At 38.4% G+C, this 27,925-nt stretch overlaps 1 protein-coding gene across 3 annotated transcripts in view; it reads right to left on the bottom strand.

Moving 5' to 3' along the window:
• LOC119655429 (ATP-binding cassette sub-family G member 1) overlaps positions 1–27,925 on the bottom strand; it is a 133,061-nt gene that overhangs the window by 12,275 nt on the left and 92,861 nt on the right. For all 3 annotated transcript variants that reach the window (XM_038061337.1, XM_038061331.1, XM_038061324.1), the window contains 3 exons: positions 1,604–1,721; positions 1,206–1,395; positions 957–1,102 (listed from right to left, as the gene is read on the bottom strand). In XM_038061337.1, the coding sequence (XP_037917265.1) occupies positions 957–1,102; positions 1,206–1,395; positions 1,604–1,721 (454 nt within the window). The remainder of the gene's footprint in view (positions 1–956; positions 1,103–1,205; positions 1,396–1,603; positions 1,722–27,925) is intronic.

Raw genomic sequence — 27,925 nt, 5'->3', positions numbered from 1 at the left:
ATTCCAACAGTTTTTCCATCGCTTGCCGCACATAGAAAATCTGATCTGTTGCTGATTTGCCTGGAGTGAAGCCTCTTTGGTATGGTCCAATGATGTTGCTTTTTTATCTCTTATTTATGTTACATTATGTTGTCGTATATCTAGGCAAGCAAAACCGATTGCCTTCGACGACTCTTCTTTCATGCAACGAGGTTTGTGTTACGGAACCGGACTATGATAGCATTTGCACCACTCTAACGATAAAATGCTTCTTGAGCAATCGCTTTCTAACAATTAAATAAATCAACAATAAACTACGAAAATTACTTGGAGCATATCTTTTTCTGACCGAAAAATTGACGAAAGTGGCAACAATGATAACGGTTGCTTTATGACAAATTTTTAAAAAATTTCAATTACACAAATAATTCTATATAAGATATTTTACATATATATCATACAGATTAAAATTACGTTCGCTTTTTAACGGAAGACATTTTTAAGAACTTTCAGCTCGTTTTTTGCGGCACTGTGTATAAATACTGAGTATGTTGAAATGTTCACTTTATGTCACACTGGTATTTAATGTCTTAGCAGTTATTTCACGCTAAAAGGATAATTTAGACCTATTTTAACTCCGTTAGTAATATCAGGATTTCCATCAAACTTTCCAGCATGCTTTTCCATACGCTGACCTATATTACAACGAAATTGTGTGGTCCTAAGATGGAGCTAAGGGAGGTTTCTAGTAAATTTACAGAATATAGTAACATCCTATCCTAACTTTATTTGATGAGGATCAGGATGTAGAGCCCTAGATGCCGTACACAATGGACTCTCGAAATAAGTGACCACTTTCCAACACCCGAACTATGCTCCAGAAAATACTGAACGGGGTACATACAACTAGGTTAGATATAATTTTTAGCTATCATTACCATCTAAAATTATAATTAAGTTGTATATATATTACTTACGTTGTCGGTTCATCTAAAAATATGACCGGTGGGTTATTTACCAATTCCAACCCAATGGAGAGCCTTTTCTTTTCTCCGCCAGATAACTGCAAACCTCTTGTATTTCGAGCTTTATTCAACCTTAAGGTATCTATGATTTCGTCTATCTGTGGAATTATGTTAATCAGTAATTATTTCTTAGTTCCAATTCACATCGGAATGTTATGTGCATATATACATTCATACATAGGATCAAGTTCTTGTTCTTACCACTTCGTCTTTCTGCTCTTTTTTGAGATCATTTCCAAGTTTTAAGTCAGCCGCAACACCCATCGCTTCCACCACAGTCAAGTGTGGACTTAGAACCTCATTTTGCATTATGTAGCGAGACATTTTCCGAAACAACCGCATATCTCTCGGCCGATTGTTGATGTTTACTTGCCCTGTGGCAGCGTCTGACCTAAAATGCGAAAGCATTATTTATTATTTATGCGGGTTTTATTTTATGTATTGAGTTATTTGCACAACAATAAGTTTATCGTTCTACATTAATTGTAGTACACATCTATTTTTGTTTAAAACATAATTTGCAGAAGTTGAAATCAAAAAATAAACAGCAAACGTATGAATAATACTCGTTAATACATTCTAGGGATTCTAAAACTTACTTATATCCCGCAAGAGTGTTAAGCAAAGTTGTTTTTCCACATCCTGAGGGTCCCAGGATTGCTGATAACTGATTAGATTGAAATCTTCCAGTTACTCCTTTAAGTATCGTTTTTTTCCCTGAAAATGTAAGGAGAATTAGTTACCCATAAAATTTAATTCTTTGAATTCATACTAAGGAAAGGACGTTTTAAAGGTGACAATAATGGTGACCATCGAAAAATTGAAAACAGGAAATCCCATAAAAACTAACTTTTACCGAGTGGCTCAAACTCTGGTTTAAGCTTGACATTCTGTTAACCGATGTTATATGGTGTGACTATGGAGACCACTTCTCTTCCTTCCTGTAACGGAATTGAATATGAATCGGATGTCGAACTTCTTCTAATGGAAACTACAAGGTACGCTTTTTTTACTAGGACTAGGTTTGGACAAGATAACAACTGTGAGATTCCGGTCCAAAATAGGGAACATTTCAACAGTTGAGTGCTATTCACCAACAAATATTTCCGATACAAACGACAAGCAGGCTTTCTCTAACAATTGAGGCCCGTCAAGGAGTTATTTTTTAAGATTGATACTGTAATCTAGGGGGTGATATAAATGTTCGGAAGTATATTGCAAAGGCACATTCTTGGCCACCCCAGTAATAAGGATGACACTTCTGTGGTTTTCTTCAGTTTCAACCGATTGATCATTGACGGCACCCTTTGTCAAATATAACGCTTGGCATTATATCAGTTGGACTTCCGCAAAGATTGACTACATTGGCCCAAGCAATAGATTTAGGAAATGTCTTCTGGATGCGTGTAATTAGAGAGACACTGACATATATCTCGGAAGAAATAATGGGGTTGAGGAAAGTTGACATTATCAAGTTTAACATCGAAGTCTTCTATAATACTGCTGTCGTTTGTCGGAGATTTGAATTAACCCTGGAATAAAATTAATGAGCACTAAGCCGCCATTAAAACTGCTTTTGCTTGGGCGTTCCTCAGGTCGTCCTTCTAGTTCCGAATATCACAAAACCTGATTGAGTGCGGAGACATGGAAACGAGCTGACAGACGTAAGGAATTAAAGTGTCAATTAATGACTATGATGATCATAACGCGCCCAACCGCACATAAAGATAAAAGAAAACTTCTCTCCGTAAACTCAGCAAAGGGAGGCGTTCATTGTCAACCATTCTGACATTCTTGACTCCGCTCCCACAAAACGACAACAACGCCCCTCGTTTTTTTCCCAGCAAACCCTGACGAAGTCGCCGATGTAATCCAAAATTCCTAGAAACTCCAGTTAAAATTCCAAAGATAACTCAACGAACCAGAATGGTATTCCAAACAAAGTTTTCAAAGCAACAGTCAAAGGGAAGCTAGTATGTTTGCTTAAACTCTCAAAACGTACTTAAAACGAATATCCCCCACAAATCTTAACGAACAAATTAACTTCGTCTTGTGGATCAATGTGTCTTTTAACATAGTTGACGAATTAGTCAAAAAAATCATTCGTATACTCGTGACATAGCCTTAAATATTTGAAAGTAACTATCGATCGGAAGTTGAATTTCGCAGCAGTTTTTTTTTTTTTTTTTTTGGGAGTAGGGTAGGTGAATGCGTTTACGCACAGAGTGTTGGACTCCCGCAACAGCACGCTGGCGGACTACCAATTAAACACCTCCCTGTCATCAGAGAACTAGCCTGGAACCGTTTGACACATTACTTCGGGCTAGCCCTCCCGCTCTCCCGGCTTTGGGAGCCATCAAGTCAGGGAATTCCTTTCACCAACGGGAGGGGAGGGGAGGAAGGGAGTTGTTAGTTCAGGGAACCCCTTAGCGTCCGATCCCTCCGCCGGTCGAGTTCAATCTTCTTCGTAGTAAGAAGAGCCCGAACATAATGCGCAATACGATTCCAGCTGCCAGCGCTCTTCAGCATCTCTCTGACAATGTTGTCTGGAGAGAGCTCCCCTGTGTCTGCATAAAGCTGCTGGCGGAGGCCGTTCCACCTCTCGCAAGAGAAAAAGGTGTGTTCAGCGTCATCCGCCACTCTATTGCAGAACACACAGTCAGGAGATCGCGCCTTCCCAACCCTGTGCAGGTAAGACTGAAAACCTCCATGCCCACTTAGAAGTTGGGTAAGGAAGTAATCAATCTCACCGTGCTTTCTGTTCAGCCACGGGTCTAATTTGTCGATGAGCCGCGCAGTCCACTTGCCCCTTGGCTCATTTTGCCAAGAAAGTTGCCACTTATTAATAGCAGCCCCGGAGAAGTACAAAGACGAACAAAAACATCAACTTGACCGAGAAGCTGAGGCTCAATAAGCTTCTTTATCGCACAGTGCATCAAAGGGATTTGTAATAGATGGATGGAATAGATGTTGGCGATCAAGTGCTTTACCATTACACTTTAAGACATAGGTTAAAATTATACTATTGTGTGATCCATTTACAACTATGTCCAAATGCTAATCAAATAGCTTTGAAATAAGCTTAGTGACGATCCTTGAACAACAAGCAGAGTGTCACCGAATCTATTTCACAATATTCCTTGACAATTCGTTCTTTAACCAGACAACTAAATACCAGATGATGCACCTAACGATTAACCTTAAAATTCTGCAAAGAGCGAAATAATTATGTATCATAAAAACACAATTTAAATAATTATTTGCACTTAGTAGTGTTATGTAACTAGAAAATTGATGAAACACATAAAATATGTACAGCGTAACTGAATTAAAAGCGGCCTTGAGATGTAAGTCGGGGTACGTGGACTCTTTCTGTTACCATTTGTTACCCTGTTAACTCAAAGCAACTCTTCTGGTTTGCCCATCACCTTCTTAATCTGCTTCTAGTCTGGAATTTTCATCATGAATTCACCGAGCCCTAATTTAAAAGTATTATCAGTGAAAAGTAAGCACCGGAAAACCATTATTATTCAAACTTAGGTATTCTCATCGGAGGTGAAGTATACTTTTCTGCGGGGACTTTGAAGGTTAGTGATCAACCGACCTAACTACAAGTGCTTTTAAAGTGCGTCATGGGCATAAAACTTTTATCCCCATGTCACATTTAGTAGCACATCATTCTTTACAGTCATTTCCAGCATCCGTAATAAATCAAAAGTGTGTTTAACGCAAGAAATCTGTATAATTTTAATTACCATCGTTTTGGTCACATGAAGCGTTTTAAATTCACTTTTAAAGTGCGTTAAGAACACCATGAAGAAGGTATTATTCTTTATCTTTTATATTTTGTAATTTCAAACTTTGCCGACTTGTATATCTGGCAAAGTTTATTTTAATTTTAAAAAAGCACCTTTAAAATTGATGCTTTCTTGATTTTAACTTATTTGAGTCCAAAATAAAATGCGAGTTACTAAGGACGCAATGATGTCACCAAAGATAATTAAATAATTCGAAGCCTGATTTGCAGTAACTTGATTTTTCAATTACCTCGATCCTGCGAATACTTTATTATGTTAGCGGATCGAAGGATAGGAATGAGCTACCTAGATTGTCCTAGCAGAAGTTTTCTATAGGTTTTACTCACTTATTACTGATATCCATACGTAAGGACCGAACTATTCTAGTTTTTTGCTTTAACCATCTTCAACAGAAGAGGGAGTTGACTATAATTTCTATAGAATTTATTGCATGATCAAATTCTTCATTTAATACGTAATATGCTACCAGGTGAACAAAGTGTAGTAGTGCGAATCATGGAGTAGTGCCCACGATGGAGCGTAAAAACTTGGAAACGCCTGCTGAACCGACAAAAACAGCTCTGCTACCAAACCCTATCCCATCTCTACGTGGTGATCGCTGGGAATTCTTGCTTAATATTATAAAAAACTGTAGGCGAGTTACCCGCACCAAAAAACGAGACAAATTGTACCAACTAGTATCATGTGTAAGACTGACATCACTACATGGAAAACCAAAGTGACGGACCCACAAAAGGAGTCTCGAACTGAACGAATTTTACAAAGGCGGTTCCGGCATCGAAAACGAATTATTTCATATCAAAATCATGCCTTAAGATTTTAACAAACAAACAAATTCAGATGACACATTGTTTCCCGTAGCTTACATGAAAACATAAATGATATCGGACCGCCAATCAATCAATTAGCAATATCGCACGAGATGGTTGTTGTATGTACCCGGTTTGTGTGGAAGGAGCTCCCCAAACAAACGTGAGCGTCTCCAGACAGGATCACTTTCATCCAAATTGACCATATGCAGACTGAACGACGCCACCTACCAGCCTTTATGAATATCAGAACATACAGTAGGCCCAATACAAACTCGAATCATTTTCTCCTTGTCATCGTGCTCTGGGCTAGAATTACAACACTCCTTAGAATCCCTCCTGATAAAAGATGAGAGTCAATACTGAAGTCATGCATAACGAAGCCCTCCGTTACACTTATATATGAAGGAATGGATGCCACATTAAACGGAATTAACAGACCTCCTGAAATGCAATATCGACAAATGATCTTCACAACCACCTAAAAAAAAGTTGTCATTGATACGGCTACAAACATATTAGGTTCCAGTTGCAGAACTGGAAAACTACAGGTTGCTCCCTGTACTAGGTGCGGAAGTTTTACCAACACACCTCGATGCTCACGCTTGCCAAACAAAGAGGGAAATCTGATTTCCAACCATATGGTGCGATGGGTTGAGTAGTTTGATGCACTTCTCAATAACCAAAATATCGGCGAATTGGAGTTCCCTCAAAATGAAACCGACGGACAAATGTCACCATCAAGTATAGAAGAAACTCATGCAATTCATCGGCTTAAGGGTTAAACACGTGATAAGTAAGATGCCAGATGTACGTCGATCGCCGTAATAAAGCTCGTATTTATCGATCTGAATGACGTTCGGATGACTCCGCTAAAAGGACAAAAATTGAAACCAAAGCTGTACATGTGTTTCTCAGGATTGGATTAGGTATAGCAGATTAATGGACAGTTAAGGTTTTATGGTTAAAAATCGCATTCTACTCTTCAAATACGTTTTTCTCGAAACTGCATGTTGAAAATCAGCTGCCACTATAGCCCAAAATCAATCCAACGAAATTCTTTGAAATTTTTAGGACTTATTCAAAACATATTTCTACGGTCCACAAACTAGCATAATTGCGATTCGTTCCGTAATTTTTTTTTATTCATTGAAGAAGCCGTGAAAAAACACCAAAATTCACAAAATTTAGCTTTTAATATTTTTTAATAATCCTAGTTTGCGGACTGTAGTTAAGTCTGTACGTTAAAATCCCATTTACTTTTTTCTTTAAGATGATCACAGCGCCCTCTGGCGTGACAGCAGAAAAACACCTTTTTTTGGAGATGGGTGTATAAATTGCCCTGTATTTCAATAACCAACTATGCGATCGGGGTGGAAAAATTACTATGGACGCTCAAGATATTAATAAATCTATGGTGAGAAGTTCGTATTTGTATCTTTATCCAGTTCTCTACAAAAAAAATCCAAAAAAAAACCAAAACAAAAGGCCTTCACAAGGAATGACCCCCTTAAACAAAGTCACTAGAAGCCAAACTGGTTAAATACACACGCGAAAAAATATACCAAGTGATTGATCAACTGATGCTCGTGGCATGGGACAGGGAATCAATGGATAAAGACGAGATACCCAATCACGCATTCTCCCTAGCCTGACCCTGAAAAATGTTTCATATTACTGATGCACTTTCATTTTCGAGTCCATGGCCTATGCTGACTATATTCACAGTTTGGGAAGAACAAGCCGTAATGCACAATCTACCTTTATCCAGAGCAGGCGGCGTTAAGCAAAGTGCATTTTGGCAACGTCAGCACGAAAACCTAAATAACCAATAGCAGCAAGTGGCAGTGGTCAAAAGAGAAGAAAACAGATAGGTGAATACAACTTTGAGATCGTTGATAATTATCTAGGGTCGAAAATCGCAACCGAAAACAGCTACGACGACGACAGTACCTATTGCAGCTTACAAAAACGGTTCTCTTACTTACAAAAATGTACAGTCCTTATTAGTCGGGTTCTTAGCAAGAAAAGAGAACTCGTGGATTCGAGAGAAGAATTCTTTGAACAATGTTTGCCCCCGACATGAGTATGGACGATTCCTTAGCCCTTATAATGATGAAATTTATGAGCGATACCACGACCATCTAGTTCACTCCACACCAGAATTGTCCATGGAAACTGTTTATATGACTTTGTTTGTTGAACAACTTTGGCATGACGCTTTGGTTTCGATTGACCATGTGTAGGATATTCATTTGATTTCTAAGCTATTTCAAAGTGCAGGGGTAGATCCAAGTCTTATTCACCGTAATAATGGTCGCTGTCGATTCATAATTAGGAAGTTTTTTGTTTGGCAGGCGAATTTCTCTGAGTGCCTACCCATAAATTAGCTGGGAATAATAGCAACGAGATATCAACCGCCGAGAGAAAGGATTACGTACTTGGCCAACTGACTTGGTCAATTTGGTGCCATCAATGATTAATGTTCCCCTTGAAACGTCTCACCGTAGGGTCAAAGCTCTTGTTAAGTGGTGAAATCGAAATGTGTAAAAAGCTAAAACTGAGACAAAATATGAGTTCTATGTCTCTCACTTATTTCGTATTCGGAATGTGCAATGAGAGTTAAAGTGTCTCCGACTCATTGATTATCAATGCGCAATCGGATGAAAACTATGTAATAATTGCCGTGGAAGAGGTTTAGTTAAACGTGTAGGACGAGCATGGTAACACGCAATTAGTAGACGTACTAACTTGTTGCCATAACTTGCAATCCTACACAAATGAGAAAATTGGGAACAGATCTCGACGGAGATCTTCCAATAATACATGTGTGTGGTGAATATGTGTGTGTGAAAACAGGTTTAGCTTGAAACCCTTCCACTTGTCCAGTTTTACGCTTTAAGATAAGAAAGGATCTCAATCGGAGATACGCGGTGAAATAATAAAGTAGAAGATTTTAGAAGATAAAAGATCTCGGTCGAATATCGAGCACGAAACATTTAAAATAAAGACTAATTGACGGAATAATTTTGTGTTTGAATATTTGTGCGTTGAAATACTTTACATTTGGTCCTTCGAGCCGGATATATTGCATTAGCAATAAACAATCGTGTAACTAATTAATTGATAAAAGTCAATGAGGTGTCGGTTGCGGTTAAATAATTGTTGAATGTTTGTGTATTGAATAAATTTGGTGAATTTCTAAATTTTGTCGGAAAATTACTTTCATGTTGGGATCTGACCAAGTCTTGTAATTTGTTGTCTCGGGCGTGCCGTGCCAAATTCGAAGACGACAGAAAATTACGAAAGGACGGCGTGCGAAACTGCTGCCGCGGATTGTGAAATAGCGTGACAACTGCAATTATGCCCCTATCGTTGCAGCCTCGGAACTGTCATGGGCTAAAATCAGTGATGGAAGTGATTTTGCAGTGAAAAAACAAAGTCTCGCCTCACAAAATCATCGAAAATTTTACTGTGAAGATTGACGCGTAAAAGGCGTCTTCCGTATCTATCTAGTTCAGTTTACTGTGAGTGTTATCTGCGGGCCGTTAGTCCGTGAATATTCGTGAATCCCATTGAAATCGGTGTAGTTTTGTTGTTCGTTTTGCCGGTAGCCAGCCCATCGCGATGGCAACGATTGTTTAGATTGCGGTTTCTAGCAATGTTAGGTCGGCAGGCGCATGCATATTTCTTGCTTTTGCTCGGCATCTGGATTCTATTTCTGTCGTTAGTGATCCGCCGGTTGGTGACCTTGATTTCCACCGAAGCGACGCTTCTCGCCCAGGCAGAGGTCTCCATGAAGCAAGCCCAGAGTGCCACCACCGCTGCTCGCAGTCTCTTCGAACAGAAAGGAAAGTCGAATGGTGCAGAAGAGGTCAAGTCAGAGGCAGCAGAAGAGCATACATATGTGCCTATGGTATTTTGTTTCTTTCGCGGATCCCAAAGTACCGTGAAAATGTCCTTGGGAGGACGGACGATGCTAATTTGGAACACTCGGAAAACAAAATGATTTCAGGAAGTGTATAGTCGACGAAATGGTCAACAACAATTTAAGTTTAATTTACTTTTTAGTTGGAATGTTTCAATGATTAAATTATATTTCCAGATAGGCAACTATTATTTGCTTGCGTGTGTGTATCAACTCATTTTAGCAGAAGAGGAGGAGCTATAACCGAACGATATATTGATTGTGAAATTGCCAAGAATCGTGCTGTCTAATAAAAGTAGGCTGAATCGTGCGAGATTTTGTTGGTGCCAATTTTCTCACAGATTGCATTTGTGGTGATGTTACGTTGCATCCTTGCAGCAGCAACGGTTTAAAATATTGAAGGGTTCTGCATTCAGGTCATTTTCTCCTTTATTTATGTATTGTTGCTGTATGTTGACTCCTGTTAATTTTTTGTTCAACGTCGTATGATTTTGTGAATTTTTAGAAGAGGTTTGGTTAGCAGGGGTAACTGCTTCCAAATATCGTTTTCGACTGGATGGTAACCAGCCATACAAATACAGAATTAAATAACAATAGGATTCCACATACTTAGATATCAACCCAGTTTTATTTAATTCTTATTTAAGTAGAGAGAACGATGCTAGATACTAACTTCAACTGATAATTTTTCCTCTCAATTAATCTTGATTTCTGTTTATATGCACACAAGCACCATAGTACATTGTTGATGCATCCAAAAATCAAATCAATGCAAATTAAATCAACAATTTCGAACTCATTCAACTCAAATGATCTATTAATCTTTACATTTTCTAAAATTATAAATTAACACTTAAGAATGTTTCAAGTTTTTAGAAATTCAGCTGGGACCCTATTATCCCTATTTGCTTCATATTTCCATATTTAGTGCATTGAATATTTTGTCATTAAAGATGTTGGAGCCAAATAATCCCATTGGATCAGATATCATTGAGATCTTACTTAACATCGTTCTGTTGATCATGGTAATAATAATTAGGAAAGCCAAAATATTCATGCAAGACATTCCATGAAGGCGCCTAGTACTTTTGGATGTAAATCAAAAAAATCCCTTATGTGAAATGTTCTTTACTATTTCATAAGAGTTCAAAAATCACTTGCGTAATTCAAGTTTCTTTGGAATACTTTTTATTTTATTTTCTGTTTTCGTTAATTGCTCCAAGAATATGCTTCTGCTGATAAATCGTCTATATAAGGACAAGAAATTACAATTTGCCGTTCTTGGGGGTATTTCTTTTTATTTGAATAGCAAGCGATTGTAAAAGTTGCAACGCCCACGCTATCAAAGGTAAATGTCAATAATTCAAAAATGTTGGCCTAATGGCAAATAATTATTCAATGACTACTAGATGAAATGCAGGATGCATTAAAACCTCCCTTCGGTCTAATTGCTGCTAAAGGGTGCGGTACTCTATGATGTCGCAAAGGATAGCCAGTAATATCACTTTGATGTTAATCGCATCTGTTTTAAATTTAAATATTTCATTATCCATTCTAAATAACGTATATTCAATTCATTATTTGCTGGCAATTTTTGTTCTAATCTTAGCTGTTGAGTTGGTGATTCTTCTCCAAATCAAACTGGCTGTTTGTGGTCAAAGAATATTGTGAAGCGCTTGGGCAGACTCCCCATGAACTTTAAAATAGCAAAGTCTTGATTACTTGAACAACATAAAACATTTAATTTGTCGAACATCACTTACATGTACAAATTTTCCTTCCGTTGTAAAATTCTTAATTATGTTCATAAAAAATTCTGCATTGTGCCTTTGTCAAGATTCTGCTCACACCAATTTTCCGTAAGTGAGCAATAGTGTATGAAAGAATGTCAACCTTTATTATACAAAAGAATTTGAATAACTGGCGAATGAGGAACGGAATAGGAGAAGTCAATTTGTGTTTGCAATATTCGCGAATCTCATTTGTTTACATGATTAAGTTTGATAACTTATACACAAATTGCTGTGAGTCAACTTTATACTATAGACGGTTTAGATGGTTTGGATACATTTCATAATTCTAAAGACTAGGAATCTCCTGAAGGTGGTTCTGTAATTAATCAATTATTTTTTTCTTTTCGTTGAAATAATGCTGAACAGTAGATCTGCCTTCGTTGGTTCTCAGAAAAGTTTTCTAAGGAATAATTTTATTTGATTATTCTTTTATTAAATTCAGTTAAAACTTCTAATTGATTTCTTTTAGTGCCTTAACATAATGAAGTGTTATTAATTAAGCAGATAATAATTTGAAGTCTAACTCATGATCTGAAGATTTCATTATGTTTGGCTAATATGATTCCATTGAGTCGAATAAAATTCGAAGTATTGCAAAAATATATTTATATTAATAACATAGTGGGACTTTGAATATTTCTAATCCTGAACAAAGGTACGAATATTCTACAAGCACAAGGCGAATCCAGCTGATTATATTAGTAGAGGTTCCCAATAAAGAGAATTAAAAATAAAGTGTGGTAGAATGGTCCAGATTTTTTGAAAGACTTTTCAGAGTCTTGGATTTTACATAAGGTGGTAAAATTTCGCAAAAGAAAAGTTGATTCACACTGAAAAAAAGTAGTTCAAGTTCAACAAAATTCAAATTGATAATTTAGAGTTTTTAAAGAAGTACTCTTCCTTTTCAAAGACAAAAGGGATTCTATTATAGTTTACATTTTGAGATTTTTCATAGCTTTGAAAATGTCGATTTAATAATTTAATTTTGAGCAAGCTAAGAATCGTGGAAGTGAAACTAATAAAATACATGCAACAACAATTATTTTCGAACGTATTAAGTGAATTAGAAAAAGGAAAAGATCTTAAAGCATTCTTTTTTACTTCTTTGTGATCAGAATAAAACAGTTAGAGTTGAAGGAAAGATATATGATTATATGGAGAATTTAAAGTTGAACTTACAATCAAATCATGGGCAATTTGCTTGAAATCATGTAAGACCAAGTAGGATTTCCTCGGTTATGAATGTAAATCATCAAATTACTGCCTGATACCTTTTTGTGGCATTCAAAGATTTATCGGTAACCGAGGATTCTTCTTGAGACTATATTGAACTAATGAGGCTAACTCTATACTATATATAACTCTATACTATATATAACTATATACTATACTATGAATGAGATACCTTAAAAGCATATAATACAATTCCCTAAATTTTGTATGAAATAGAATGAAATTTAATTTCCAAGCGTTGGGTTGTTGAAAAGAAAATATTAGACCGGTGAAAATGTATTTCAAAACAAAAAATATGATATGATCTGTTTGTTTATTCAAGGCGAATTACGCCATTTCGAACGGTTCAAACGAATTGACTATATTGACGCTATGTGTTTTTAATGAGTGATTCCCTAAAACTATATATGTACTTAAGTAGATGAAAATATTGAATACTCAGATCTATGTGCAACAATAAGTTAAATACGCAAAACCTTAAAAAAAGTGAACAAATTGGCGAAAAGATATTTAATTTGAATAATTAAATTAAATTAAAGAAACAAAGTCAATATTGAATTAGATAATATCGCTATTGCAAAAGATCAATTCCCGCAGCAGTAAAAATAAATATAATATTCAATCAATTTTTCAAATGAATAGAGGCACTGCTGCCCGGGGAATATGTTAAGTGGTGAAATCGAAATGTGTAAAAAGCTAAAACTGAGACAAAATATGAGTTCTATGTCTCTCACTTATTTCGTATTCGGAATGTGCAATGAGAGTTAAAGTGTCTCCGACTCATTGATTATCAATGCGCAATCGGATGAAAACTATGTAATAATTGTTGTGGAAGAGGTTTAGTTAAACGTGTAGGACGAGCATGGTAACACGCAATTAGTAGACGTACTAACTTGTTGCCATAACTTGCAATCCTACACAAATGAGAAAATTGGGAACAGATCTCGACGGAGATCTTCCAATAATACATGTGTGTGGTGAATATGTGTGTGTGAAAACAGGTTTAGCTTGAAACCCTTCCACTTGTCCAGTTTTACGCTTTAAGATAAGAAAGGATCTCAATCGGAGATACGCGGTGAAATAATAAAGTAGAAGATTTTAGAAGATAAAAGATCTCGGTCGAATATCGAGCACGAAACATTTAAAATAAAGACTAATTGACGGAATAATTTTGTGTTTGAATATTTGTGCGTTGAAATACTTTACAGCTCTTACTGTGCAAGACAATGATCTTGCCAGTCCTCATGTATTCCTCGGAGACTTGGGTTCTTAGAAAGAAGAACCGCGAACTCTTGGCCGCGTTCGAGAGAAAAATCGTCCGTTCACTACACAAGGATGAACGATTCCGTAGCCTACATAACGACCAAATCTATCAGCGATACCATGACCGTCAAGTTGTGGATAAAATCTGGTTCAATAGGTTACGGTAAGCGAGTCACTTAATCCGTATGGATGAAGATTATCCGGCCCGTAAAGTCTGTAAGGGCAATATCTATGGTAGAAAAAGAAGACGATGCAGACCCTACCTGAGATGGAGCGATGGCGTAGGTCAGGACGCCAGAAAACTTTTAGGGATATCGAATTGGTGGACCTCGGCGCAAAACCGGGATGTCTAGAGTTCCTTATTAAGGCAGGCCTAGACCGGATACCGGTTGTTGCGCCGTTGGCGATGATGATGAATGATTAGTCTCGTTTTATGGAATTCATCCTGCCTGTGTGGAAGACCTGTCAGCCCCCCAGCAAGGCAGAATAACTTCTTATTAGTTTTCAGAAAGAGAATATATTAGAGCACTTAATCTCCGGAGAGAGGTGACCACTGAGTAGTTGCATCATACATCGATCCTTGTCAAATTCCTAAATGTCTCTGTAGGTTAGGAGTTTTTGAACGGCTGGGCCGACTTTGGACTTCAATGTCTTTGACCTACAAAAATATATGCCTATTATCTTAACGCACAGTGATCGCGAACGGCATTTTGTAATCGAAATTTCAAGTGACGTAAACTTTTTTCGAAATACAAATTCAATTATCACTCAAATAGCAATAAATATGTACATACATATATCGAGCTTATTACAAGCTAAACAATCTAACCTCATTCGACTCCATTTTCCCGCTAAATGTAAATAGAGGGATCCTACTATTGCTGTGCAGACAAGACGGGCTTATAACTTATAATTTTCACACAACTATTTATCACCTTTCAGTTTAGAAGGGGTACATGACATTTATACGCTGACTATTTGGAATTATCCAAAAGGCTCTTTATTAAAGTATGAAACATGAAACTGGTTATAAAAATGATTAACTGTGTTACCAAATTCACCCTGAAAGCTTTTTTGGGTTTATCTATAGTCCCGACATCTGGAAATAAAAACAATAGGGCTGTCGCTAATCAAAAAAAAAATCTTTTCGTTTCTTTAAAACATAGGTCAACCAAAAAGATCAACGCTACAAACCTATTCATACCGGTTTTTGCGGTAGTTTTGTTTGTCATAGACTTTGAAGGTTTAATGGGATTTCACGTGAGTATCTGCTATGTAGGAATAATCCTACGGAACTTTTTGAACGCGTGTTGATGCAATAAGAGCCTTGCTGGGTTACAATCAAAGCCCCTCGTCCGTACTGATTTAGACTGGCTGTAGGCTTAGCGTAAATACCAATGAGTGTGCGCGGATCTAACACCTCTGCCACAATTAACGTGGTTGGCCTCGAGCTGTAGGGAGCATCTTCACGCATCGATACAAAAGCAAATCTGCCCGCAATACATATGTTAGCTTCAAATAACTGGACTCTCCACCGATCCCGGTGTTTATGATACCATAGAACCTTCCGTGAAGCTGCAAGGCAACACCCTGTATAAATGACTTACTCTCTTGTAGGCTCGGGTTTGCAAAGCGTTCAAAATATTGCCCTCCCCAATTTCTCGACCCTAGCAAGCAAACGGGCAAGCAATCCGCGCCAACGTTATATTTAATTGGAGCTTCACCATTAGTGGGGGAACCTGAAAGCTCTCCCCTCTTGGTTGACTCCGACCACTCAGGATGGACTTTAGACCCCACATAAGTCATTACAAAGTGAAAAAAGAAATATTTTACTACCCTTATAGGCGACTTAGCTAAAAACACGCAGGGAATACTTCATCACGATTCTCTGTCGTATAACCTCCTGTGAAGCTGCATTCACCGTGGATGAAATGGCAAGCCACCACAACATGCTACTGCGGATTGCTCCTCCTTTTCCCGAAGACATACGTTTCACACCTCTCCCTTTGACATACGTCAAAACTGATCCTTACTGTCACTTGATAGCTCAAAAGTTTTCATCACATCATTAGTTCATTTGGGTACTCTGGCCTGAGACAATACCAGTCAGAGAACTTCAATTGTAGGCATGTTGATCTGAATGCGAAAGTGGCATAATAAAGAAAAGCGGTCAATACATTCCCAGCTATGCCTGCGTGGCATAGTGTAGGTAGAGGAGGAAAGTCGTAGAGCGAACTGAAGCACATTTCCCGAGACCATTAGCTATGGTGATGGTTAGGTAGGTAGGTAGGTATCAGTGGCCGCTCCGAGGAGCCCAATTAGCGCTTTGATGCGCCGTTTTGATGCCACAAACTCCTAAGACCGTGACTGTTGTTATAGGAACAGGGAAGCGGAGTCCAGCTGGCTCGGATCTTCAGAGCCAGCCCGTAGCATTCACGAAGGAAAGCAGCTCTCCGACCCTGTAACTAGAAATCTCACTGAGGTCCCCAAAGAATGGTTTACCCAGTGTCCGCAGCCTGACTCGAGCCAGAGCCGGGCAATCGCAGAGAAAGTGCATGAGGGTTTCCCTTCCTTCTCCGCAGCTTCGGCAATGCGAGTTGTAGGGAAAGCCGAGCCTAACGGCATGGTCCCCTATGGGCCAGTGCCCCTGCAGACCGCCGTAATCTTGAATGCATTTGCACACATCTGGCACAGGTGATGGTTAATTCGCTATGCTTCGTACTTATAGTTTTCGATGTCCATAAATATGGGCATCAGTTACCAGTAAGCATTTAACGGCTTCGTCCCGGCTGTTTCAAGTGAAAAGACCTCATTGATAGGTATTGTTATCTAATCCCACATCAACATAAATACAGCAAGTTTCTTTCGTTGATCAAAAGAACTCCGATTTATTCGGTAGCCGCTCTTCGTGCTCATGTCATGTGTATACAAATTTGGTTTTTTGACACTGCTTGGATGGAGCGTTCAGTAACTTATAGGTAGTAGCAAAACTTACGTCACATATGTATATAGGGTGTTAATATGTCAGAAATATTCTTTGTTCAGTGGGAAAAGCAAAAACCAGCATTTTTTTCAAAATCCAGTAAGCCACCTGGTAATCCAGCCGATCTGTCTATTGGATACAATTGGGAACATGATGGGGAGAGTCATCTACAACAGACTTTTGCCCATCGTCAAAAGCAACAATGACTTGCCGGAGCGCCAGTATGGATTCACGCATACACTTTACGATAGATGTAATAACCACGGTGACAAATCTGGGCAAAAGGGTACTGACGCGAGGTAGTTGCTGTGCCATGTTGGCATTGGGTATTAAAAGTGGATTCAGCTCAACTTCCTGGATATTAGGTAATTCTGGTTGAGAATTACCTCTCAGAGAGGACTGTCTGGTATGAAAGCACTAAGGAGTACAAGTTGATACTATAAAATCATGTATAATGAAGTGCTTATCCTTTCAAACGACGGAAAGTGGTTTAGCTATATCAGATGAGCCAGTACTAATGGCATGATCCCAGTCAACATTTTAGCGTGTCTAACCATGCAAGACGTATGGAGGGCCATATAGATCGCAAGAATTCGTATGATCTCTCGAGGGAGGGAGAAAATTGGCAACCAGAGCTGTGAAGAAACGTAAACCCGGAGAGTCTAGTTGTGAATATGCTGAGGTCGTCGGAAGAAAGGTTTAGGAAAGTTCAAAGAGCCAGACGCACGAGTGCCTAAAGACAAACCCACTCTGCGATTTAATGCCTAGTTGGTGGTCCAGGGGGCCTGGGGCAGGAGCGACAGAGGATCGTTTTCAGTGAGTGCGGATCCCGCACGCGCTTACTCTAGCTCAGACTCTAAGATTCTTACGCCTTCGTGCACGAACAAACAAACAAATATGTGAGACCATCCACCCTAATATGATGCTGATATTTTATGTAGGAACAGTTTTACACTAAGACCGATTCGACCTACTATAACGGGCTTGATAATGCTAATAATTTTCATCAAACTTTCTGTAATCAGATCTTATTTTTTAATTGACGTTCCTATAATTTTGTGGATGTGCATGATTTAGAATATTACAAACTTTATTTGGGCAAACATCAAGATGATATGGAAGAGCATCATCGCAATTTGCTTGACTTTTCGATGGGGAACTTTCAGAGAATTGGTTCATGGAACGAGTTTATAATTAGGCTTTTACCAATGGTAAAATTAAGCGTTAGTCGAAACGCTTTATATGATATCTCTCATATATCCCTTTTACATTAACCTACTTGTCTCGTTAAAGAGAACGTAAGATAATCTTATTCATTACAAGCGTAGTAATAAGTATATGTATAAGTAAATGTAATAGTACCCTAAATATGCTCTCCCAATTTTACATCAATCCATATAGAAATTTCCGTCAAAATGCTTGTCACGTGAAAAAAACAGTCGCTTACGTAAACCGAAAGTTCAAGATCAGATTCAAATATATCAATAAATGATTTAAAGACGTGAAGATGGGTCGAAAAATGGGAAAAGATGTAAAAGCTCTGATGCAACTGACTTGAGTCATCATTTAATTATCGGCACAATGTTTGCGTCAGTGATAAAGCTCAGTGTACGATGAAAGCGAAAGTGAGTCAAACCTTTCTTGAACGTTTCTTTCTCCTTCCCCTCGCCATCAACCTATTTTATCAAAGAGATTAGAAGCCTAAATTATATTATATAAGCCAATTTACATTGCAGATTGTTCTAATAGTGGAAATCAGAGGAGCTACTATATTTTCTAGGTAAAAATTGAAGATTGAAAAAGGGTGCCATAGTTTAACAGACTCGTCGACAAATCTTTTCTTAATATGCCACACCCAGGAAATCGGTCTGGTCAAGGATTTTTTTTTATTCTCACGGCTATATGTATGAAGCGTTAGCACATTCGGCCCACAAAATGTGCTTATGTTATCTTACAGGACGTTGTTTCGCAGCGGTGGGAAAGAGGGGGAATCTCTTGCACACTTCATATGAAATTGCCTCACCCTAACGAGAGCCAGGTAAGAGATATTGCGCGGGGCTTTCCTGAAAAATGATATCATCGAAACGCTATCAACATGTTCTGAACCCCTCTTTCCGCTGCGCTTCTTCATTTGTCAATGAATGATTTCACTTGCGATGGGCATTAGCAATGACCCAATTGGAAGTGCTTATATGACGGCCCCCTATGGCTCTGGGTATTGGCCGACTATAATGGCAATACACGGCTCCTCGCGGTAATGGAGACGAAGATACTGCAATGGACAAGTGGTGTAACATGGTTTGATCACATCTGAAACGAGGGTATTCGTTGTACCGATCGTCGAAAAATTGCCAGAGGGGTCCACGATGGTACTGTCACGTGATTCGCGCTAACGAGAATTCACCTGCCAAGATTGGTCTGATCATCGTAATCGATGCAAAATGACCAAAAGGACGGCCGAAACAACGGTGGCTTGATACGCTGGACGGTGATTTGACAGCTCGCGAATGCATCCAGATCAGGCCATAGACCGAGTAAAATGACGCAGCCGACTCCGCTTCTGAACGGAACAAAGGTTGAAGGAGAAGAAAAAATCTGAATCACTATCTCGTAAATACTCGCCACCTGCCTTAAGAGTAACTAACATGCACCAAGATTCAACTTAAGAAGAATTTGCATTCAATAACCGAAAAGGAAATCGAAAGAATGCAGCCTTCCTCGTGAAAAGAAAAAGAAATGTTTTCTTTATTGGCTACAGTTGTCGTTATATTTCGTTGTGCTTTGTTTAATATTTCCTGTATTGTTTCTATGTTCTAAAAATGACAGCACAGGACGGCCACAATACCCATAAGTAAGGATAGCTGAAGTAAGGAAGAAAGGAAAAATAAAAAGGAAAGGACGAAGAATACAAAAGGAAAAACTCTCCGCGCTATTTGCTAGTAGGAGCGGAGAACTGAATCTTTTTAAAAATCTTCAAAATTCTCAAACAAAACGATAGCCATTTATCACATAGGTTGAGAAAGACAAAACCCCAGAAAGCAAACGGCAGCCTTTTAACATTTAGTCACAGAGACCTGTAAATCCAGAGACTTGTGAAAGACAATCATCTAGATGATAGGTTTCAAGCAGAACACATCAATCGAAAACCGGTAATTCTGCGCTTTCGGCTTGAAACGTCTTGTGTAATTCATATATGAGAATATTTCGTTCCACCATGGTTCCATTTATACATAACTAACATTTGACAATTCACTCTAAGGCAGCAATGCACGATTAGTTTGGCCTATCAGTTACGACCAAACAGTCCGTAGTTGGCCGGCGGCCTGACCGCGGATTGCTGCCATTAGTGTGTTCTAGGGTCCAATTCAGACAAATCTGAACTGCCACAACTTTATTAATAATAGTCAATATCAATTTAAGGTATATTGTAATAATAATAACCGTTGATGCAACAACAATCCAATTGGAGTGTTATACCATAACGGTACACTGTATTGGGCTTTACGTTAATTCAGAATTTTATTTTCCAAGGATGATTTTAAAGGGGAAGGGGGTTCCTGCAAAAAATATAATGATATACTATTATTAACTTTCCCTGATAAGAAATTGGTATGATTTGATTTGATTTTGATTTTTCGATTGGGTAGTTGCTTAGAACGGATCCTGTTTCAATTAACTTTGACGTCAAATCCAAGACCTGTTTCGTAAAGCAATAATCGATGTCGATGCCGCGCTACTTAAAATTTGAAGAATGAAGTCAAGCGTACGTGGAGTTTAGCTGGTAAAAATATTGGGAGCGCATTGTCAAATCCATTGGACTAGCCAAAAACGAAACTGACAGCTGGAAAAGGTTATCTACGCAGGTTTATTGTCATGTTCTTAAGGTAGAAAAAAGGCCCGAAAGATACATAATGGACAAACAGTTCCTTTCTCATAACAGTAACAAGAGAATATTGGTATTCCGTACCCATGTTCAGGAGATAATCTTGCCACAACTGCACCTTCAATATTTGCACCCAATAGAAAAGACTACTGAATTACATCTTGATCAACTCTTCACTAGACAGCTCGATAAGCTGGGTCGGTGTGTAGAAACCTGCCTGAGATAAGAACTCATAAAGATCCACAAATAAAAATGTCAACATATGGCATGCGGATTACACTCAAGACTGCACACATCATACTGACCATAAATGACGAACCGAGATAAAAAGAACCCCAAAACATAATAAAAAAATATAAGATAAGCATGACAGTTTAGTAGGCAAAGCTAAACGGAGAGTATAAATACACTGAATACGAAACGGAGGGGAATTCTGTTACCTGAGTTCTGTCATCAGACATAGTTCTGGTAGACAAGTATAATTTTAAGCAGCAATATTGTAACAGGATCTAAATAAAGAATCTACGAATCTAATTTGCAAAACATTTTTTTATGATTTATAATAAGTGTAAAGATTCAATTCCTGCATCACCATGTAATAACAGTATGGGATTGGGGTATAGTCTAAAACCATCCAGTATTGCAAGAAAGTCCAAACAGGCTGACCCTGTGCAGCGAGTTTCTAAAGTTTATCCAGTCTTGTCCTTGCTACTACTTGATTTACAACCACGATTCAGGAGTCATCTGACTGAGTTTTTACAGATTTCGGTTCAATTAAGGAATCGTTTTATCACGTTTGCTTGGCATAATAAGACAGAAAATCTAGCTATTCCATAAGCGATTAAATAGCTTCTCTGGACAATTTGGAACTAACAATTCGAAATGCATAAATAGCTGACCATTTTATTTTCTGTAGGTTAATCTAAGAAAGGACAAAGTGAAGGGAGGTTCCATTCAATTTCTGGAAAATATACTTATAATAAATATGGTTACATACTGTTATTAACTTTATTTAAATAGGTATCGGCATGGAGAGTATTTTGAGGTCTAGATACCATGTGCATGGACCACCATACCTCTTTTCAGATATTTGGGCTGGGCAGTTCCTAAGAATAAGTCATTGACGCAACTGACCCTTTTCGGACCCCCGCACTCCTCCCCTGTGCGGCCATTGTCAAAGCTAATACCACTTGCGGAAAGTTCTAATCGAGACCTTTCATTTGATATCCCAAATGACTATACTCGGTGCCGCCCCACTTAAACTCAACGTGTTACTAACTGCATGCTGTGAAATTCACAGGTCCCACCTTTCTACCAAATTTCGTAACAAGAGGAGTAACGGTTTCTGAGATATAAGGCGTGACAGACAAACAGACGGACGAACACACAGACAGACCGAATTCAATAAGGGTTTTATTTACACAACACTTAATTGAAAAATTTCTTGTGTGCAAGGGCAAATGTACTGATTCATGATTGTCGCCGTAAGTCCAAGAATAGAATACAATGTACTTGCGAATATGTATAAATATACGTATGTAAGTATTCATAAAAAGCTAACTGCCCATGAGGGTAACGTGTGCTTCTTTCAATTACTTATGTTAACGTATGGATGCTGTAAATGCGAACTCTGTCACGTAACTCAATGTACCATAACCTTTTCTTTCTAACAATTCTTCGAGAAAACTAATGTCAAAAATTAATGGTTGGATGTTACTTAAATCAGTTGTAACCTCTTTAATTGCAGAAAAGGTGAATAATAATTGTCTGTAAGGTCAAATTTGACGACATTCCATCTGAAATTTTTCTAGAGAAGGTGCTAAATTCAAAAAAGAATAGCTCAACACTATCAAGAAGTGACTACTAAAAATCACTCATTAAGTGCTAAAAAATGAATGGTTGAAGTGCGCAGATCTTGTTATTTTTAGTTTATTTTCAGTATCATATGCAAATTGCAGTTTTTGAATTTTATTTTTGCTATTGGACAGTGGTCAAAGTCTCATAAGATTTGCATGCGAACAATTTTGTGTTTCGGAAATATGTATGAAAGTTAACAGTACGTGACGAATAAATAATGAAGATAGCACCTAAAAGCATGCCAACAAAATTTTATGGAGGATAATTGGGCTTTTAGAAGATATTTAGTAAAAATTTTATGTGGAAAATTTGCATTGACAATTCGAGAGATTTGAACGCTTCAAGAATGATTTAAAGATATTCTAGTGAATACTTCTATTGAGGCCAGTCTTTAATTGCGAAACGTTTCTTTTTTTGGATTTTTCTAGTAAGAATATCTAAGTGCGCAATGCCTCCATTGGTACATATTTCATGTATATGGATACTATTCTGCCCTTGTGGGATACGGCGGCCAACCATACCTACGCGCCATCACGGTTCGCTAAAAAGCCCAAATCCCCTCCAGGATTTCCCAACATGCCCGAATTCGCCCTCTACTGTTTCGTAGATAATCAGTCCCAAATCACAGAACTAACTCATTCGAAAGAGGCACCTATTATAACGTTGCTAATAATTATATGCTTTGAACCAAACATTTCAGAATGACCCTCATTTTTAAGGTTTTGTTTGCAAAAAAAAAACAATTTTTTTCACCGAATATTACCATCCCGACTAGTATTTTCCGGAGCCGGTCTTAGTTTTGAAATTTGCTAAAAAGGCGGGCAGTGGGAGGGGTGGAAAGTGATGATTTCTGTAACGGACCCATTCTCAGAAACTGCCCAACCGAAAAATATGAAAAAAAAAAACATGAAGCTGCCTCTGTGGTGTCCAAGCCTCAAAATACTCTCCATATCGACATCTGCTCAAATGAAGTTAATAATAGTACATTTCCATATTTTTGGGAAAATGGAGTAAAAACCCCCTTTACGATTACCCCAGAGTTATAAAGGTTGGCAGCAGTATAGAATGTGATATGAAGCATATTATTCCCAAGTTTGATCAAAATCATAATAGTACTAACAAAGGTATAGTAGCTCAAAGTTGACTTTACCGTGGAAATTTACTGTAACTAAATATCAATATCACACTAAAGTGAGTAGTCTGACATGCTAAACATATACATAACAAATGGGATAGTTCTGCACTCGGATATACTCACAGAAGAAGCGTACAAAACCTTTCATACCTGAAGCTTCCGGTTTCCCGGTTTGTTTAACCTACATTACTGTAAATTTGATTGTTCTAAGATTGGATAGATGATGGGATGGAGAGTATTGTAGATGTCATTTACGGGCACTATTTCTCTATTGGGTAGTTTTGAAAGAAAGGGTAGAGAGGCTAAACTACAAAAATATCCATACGGAAATTATAAGGGAAATTTGAAAAGGGAAGGAAATACGGTGCAGTAACGAAAGAAAAAAAATCGAATATAATATTACTTTAATATAACCAGCCTCAATATAACGATGAAACATGTAACATATCCATGCCTAACAGATGCACATTCTCCAAGAGAAACAGCAACTACTTGTGAAGTGGTAAACTGGCCAGATTTCCATCAGTCTGCAAAAAAAGCATGCATATAAGGAAGCCGGAAAAAATTTCAAGCTGGCTATTCAGCGTAGCAAGAAGGAATTTTATAAGGAGCTGTACTGGGAGGCGGATATAGAGCTGTGGGGGAGCGCCTACAGAGTTGTGGTGAGAGGACTCAGACGTCGGTCATTACCACAGGTCGCGTACCTTGAAGGAGAGAGAGACGCTGGTACCATTCAGACATCTCCGAATGTGACGAAAGACGAGCATGTAGCCGAATAGGCGGAAACAAGGCTCCGGGCCTAGATAGCATACCAAACAGACCATTTAAGTTTGTTGTCAACTCCAGATTGGATATATTCGCTGAGTTATTCAGATTTGTTCCGACAGCATGGAAACGACAGAAACTAGTATTACTGCCTAAGACTGGTAAACCTCCAGACCCATATGTTGCTTCCGGTTGTCGAAGGCCAAAGAGGTCTTTCAGATCAGCAGTGGTGTAAAGAAATTGATTACTCATTTGGTCAAGAACGCGATTCACGGAAAAATTAACTCCTGAAAATACTGCGTAGTGGTAACCCTGGACGCCAGAAATACGTTCAATAAGTTCCTAGCAACGCTACCTACTTCGCTACTATTGTATTGGCTTTGGTATGATACTCATGACGAAGCACCACTAGTACGTTGTCTCTGCACGTGTCCCATGGGGGTCTGTACTGGGACTACAATTTTAGAATATCATTTAAAATTATGTTTTTAATATTCCAATTCCGATTGTGGTACGTTGATGATAATTAGTGATAGTCGCAGCATCTAGAAGAATTATACTCATGAGAAGCAATCAGCGCTGTTAAGGGCTGGTTAATGAGCGCTGGATTCGAGAGGAAAAAGCAGCAGCAGTCTTCATAACCAAGCGGCTGAATTAGAATTGGAAATCACATAATTACTTTCAAGCCGGTTAACAAATACTTGACAAAATTGACTTGAAATTCTCAGAAAAATATTGTCAGCTCTGGCCGAGCTTTGGTCAATAGAATTGGCAAATTTGCGCTCAATATAATTGTTGTAAAGGAGCACTTATCATCTGCGAGCCGCTTCGGTCTCGCTGCTCCCAGGGCAGAGTTGAGGCAGCGTTTGACGATTTGCCTCTGCTCTGGTAAGAAACCGTAAAGCCACCATCGCCTTACATTTTTTAAATACTTGACATTAACGATGAACACTAAGTCAAATTTTAAACAGCACGTGCAATATGCTTGTGTCAAGGCATCCCCGACGAGTATAACCCTGGCAGCGACTATTCCGAATCTAGTGGGCATTGGTATACGATCAATTCCTTGATTGCGTCGATCTAGAGCCGAAGAGGCGAGCAGGGGGCGGTTACTAACATCACGTATATAAAAAGGAGAAGGTAAAGTAAGCTAACCCTGCTCCGTTACATAATAGCTTATCATGGTTCCACGGGGTAGGGGCATCTGCAGTGGTCTTATTAGGTAAAAGTTCTACACACTAGTGTGTCTAGGCCCAGTGCCTTTTGCATATTCTACCCCTTTTAAAAACGCAGACAGGCAGGCAGACAAGGCAAAAACTAAGGCTTAGATAACCATTATCCCCAACCGAAAATATACCGCCTATTTCATCTATCAGGATCATGCCTTCGTTGAATGTTTTGTAACGAGTATACTACATGGGGCTGATTAAAGTCTTACAGTGTGTTTATCACCACTCTCAATGCTACTGAAAACATTATTCCTCTTACAGTGCTTTGGGATGTTTTGATTTTCTGCTCCATGGGTTTGTCTTCACATACGTACAACCCGATATGCTTTGAATATTCTGTAGCTATAATCTCTGGCGCTATCCACTACCGCGGTTTGCCGAAGGTTGGGTACATGATGTGGCAAATGCAGTAGAGAGTCCTATTTATATCCGCGAATCCAATTTGTTTCTTAAGTTCACTATCAATGTCGTACCAGAGTCGTACCAGAGTCGTCTTTCGCTATCCGCAAAAGTAACAAGATAATTGCAACTATCAGGTAACTTTAGTATAACTGAAAACTTCCCAGACTATCAAGCACTCAGAGTACTTATTACTTCGACAGTTTCTTCTTAAATAGTTCTTAAAGGATATACAAAGAGGTTGTAGCACTGATGAATGGAACATTGTTCCCAAAATATCGAAATATGCAAATATAATTAATAACACTAGTGGAAAAGCAAAACCAGTCCTAATCATTTAATCGTTAGGAACACCGCAAGATTATACTTGGACAACAATCTTAGATATGCAGAAGACCTCTCGCTAATAGTCAACAGAATCAATGACTTTGCTAAATTAAATAAGTAAAATTAATTAAAAACATGGCCCATCTCCGAACGCGAAACAGGCAAAATACATGGTAATAAACCATTTCTTGTCTAACCCACATCAACTGATACTAGGAAATGCTCTATCCGAAAGGATCCATCAAATGGCATACCCGCGGAGTTACCTTAACGGTGTGAAGTTACGTTCTACTCGGAACTCGAGCAAGGAGAGCGGCACCCCCCCCCCCCCCCCCCTTAAATATTGCGCTTGAGCGCGCATTGTGAAAAATTTCTGTTAGTGTCAAAGGTACGATGCTCCTGCAGTCAAGGCCACTATAATGTAACAATATTAACATCTTCTCACGCTCCCTTATCGATACCAAATAAATCTTCGCAAAGCTAGACAATGTAGTCTAAAAGGTAAAGGGAAGGTGCTAAAAGGAAACCTCACCTGTAACGCATCTGGTAAAACAGAAAGGTATACGATGACCGAGAAGCCTTCAAAGTAATTGAATTACCAAAGCCTCAAAGGACCACTTTTAATGAATAGGCGACTCGAAAATAGCCAAAAGTGCATTCGAAAGGAAAATCAAAGGCCTGAGAAAGTATGAAAATCGAAACAAGTCGGGAAGCTGAATTATTTGAGTGAACTTTTGTTCCATTTGTAACTAGCACATAATATATATGGAAATATTATGCCAGAATATTGAAATTCAGAATCTTAAAATTTGCATTGAAGCGACAACTTTGATTTATAACTATGTTAGAAAGAGTACTGTTGGAATGACCACTTTCTAGCCCTCGTCCTCCCCCTTTTGCCTTAAATGTCAGATCTGAGGCAAGCATTGAAAAGTACTAAGCGAGACCTTTCATTTGATACCCCACTTGACTATATTTGGTGGAAAAAAATGTACACCCCCCAACTCCTATGTTGTTCTCAACGTTCACAGTTTCCACCAAATTTGGTATCAATCAGAACAATCGTTTCTGAGAAAAGTGCGTCTGACAGACAGACAGTAAACCGATTTTAATAAGGTTTTGTTTTACACAAAACCTTTATAACGATGGGATGGTTCAGTCTACGTCGAAAGCTTCATATTAGACATTGAACCCAAAAGACTGGGGGCGATGCAAGGCTGGACACAGGCTACAGCGCTATCTAGGAGAAAGAAATATAAACGCTTCCGAAATGTATATGATAGAGACAGACAGACACTGAACAGATGTTGGCAAGGCTTTATTTTCCGTAAAACCTGAAAATTAATGGACATTAATGGGCATTTTTCCATTTCCTTTTGTATATAAGCTTGGAACTATGTGGTCATAACTATAGATAGTTCTTTTTGATGGCCTCAACCAAAAAATAATAGAATTTTAGTCAAAATGTTTCGAACAGAGTCCTAACTTCACGATTTTTA

Source organism: Hermetia illucens, chromosome 1 (assembly GCF_905115235.1).
Source record: "Hermetia illucens chromosome 1, iHerIll2.2.curated.20191125, whole genome shotgun sequence".
NCBI classification, from domain to species: Eukaryota; Metazoa; Arthropoda; class Insecta; order Diptera; family Stratiomyidae; genus Hermetia; species Hermetia illucens.
The sequence above is the reverse complement of the archived record's forward strand: the minus strand, read 5'-3'. Positions and strand labels throughout refer to the sequence as shown.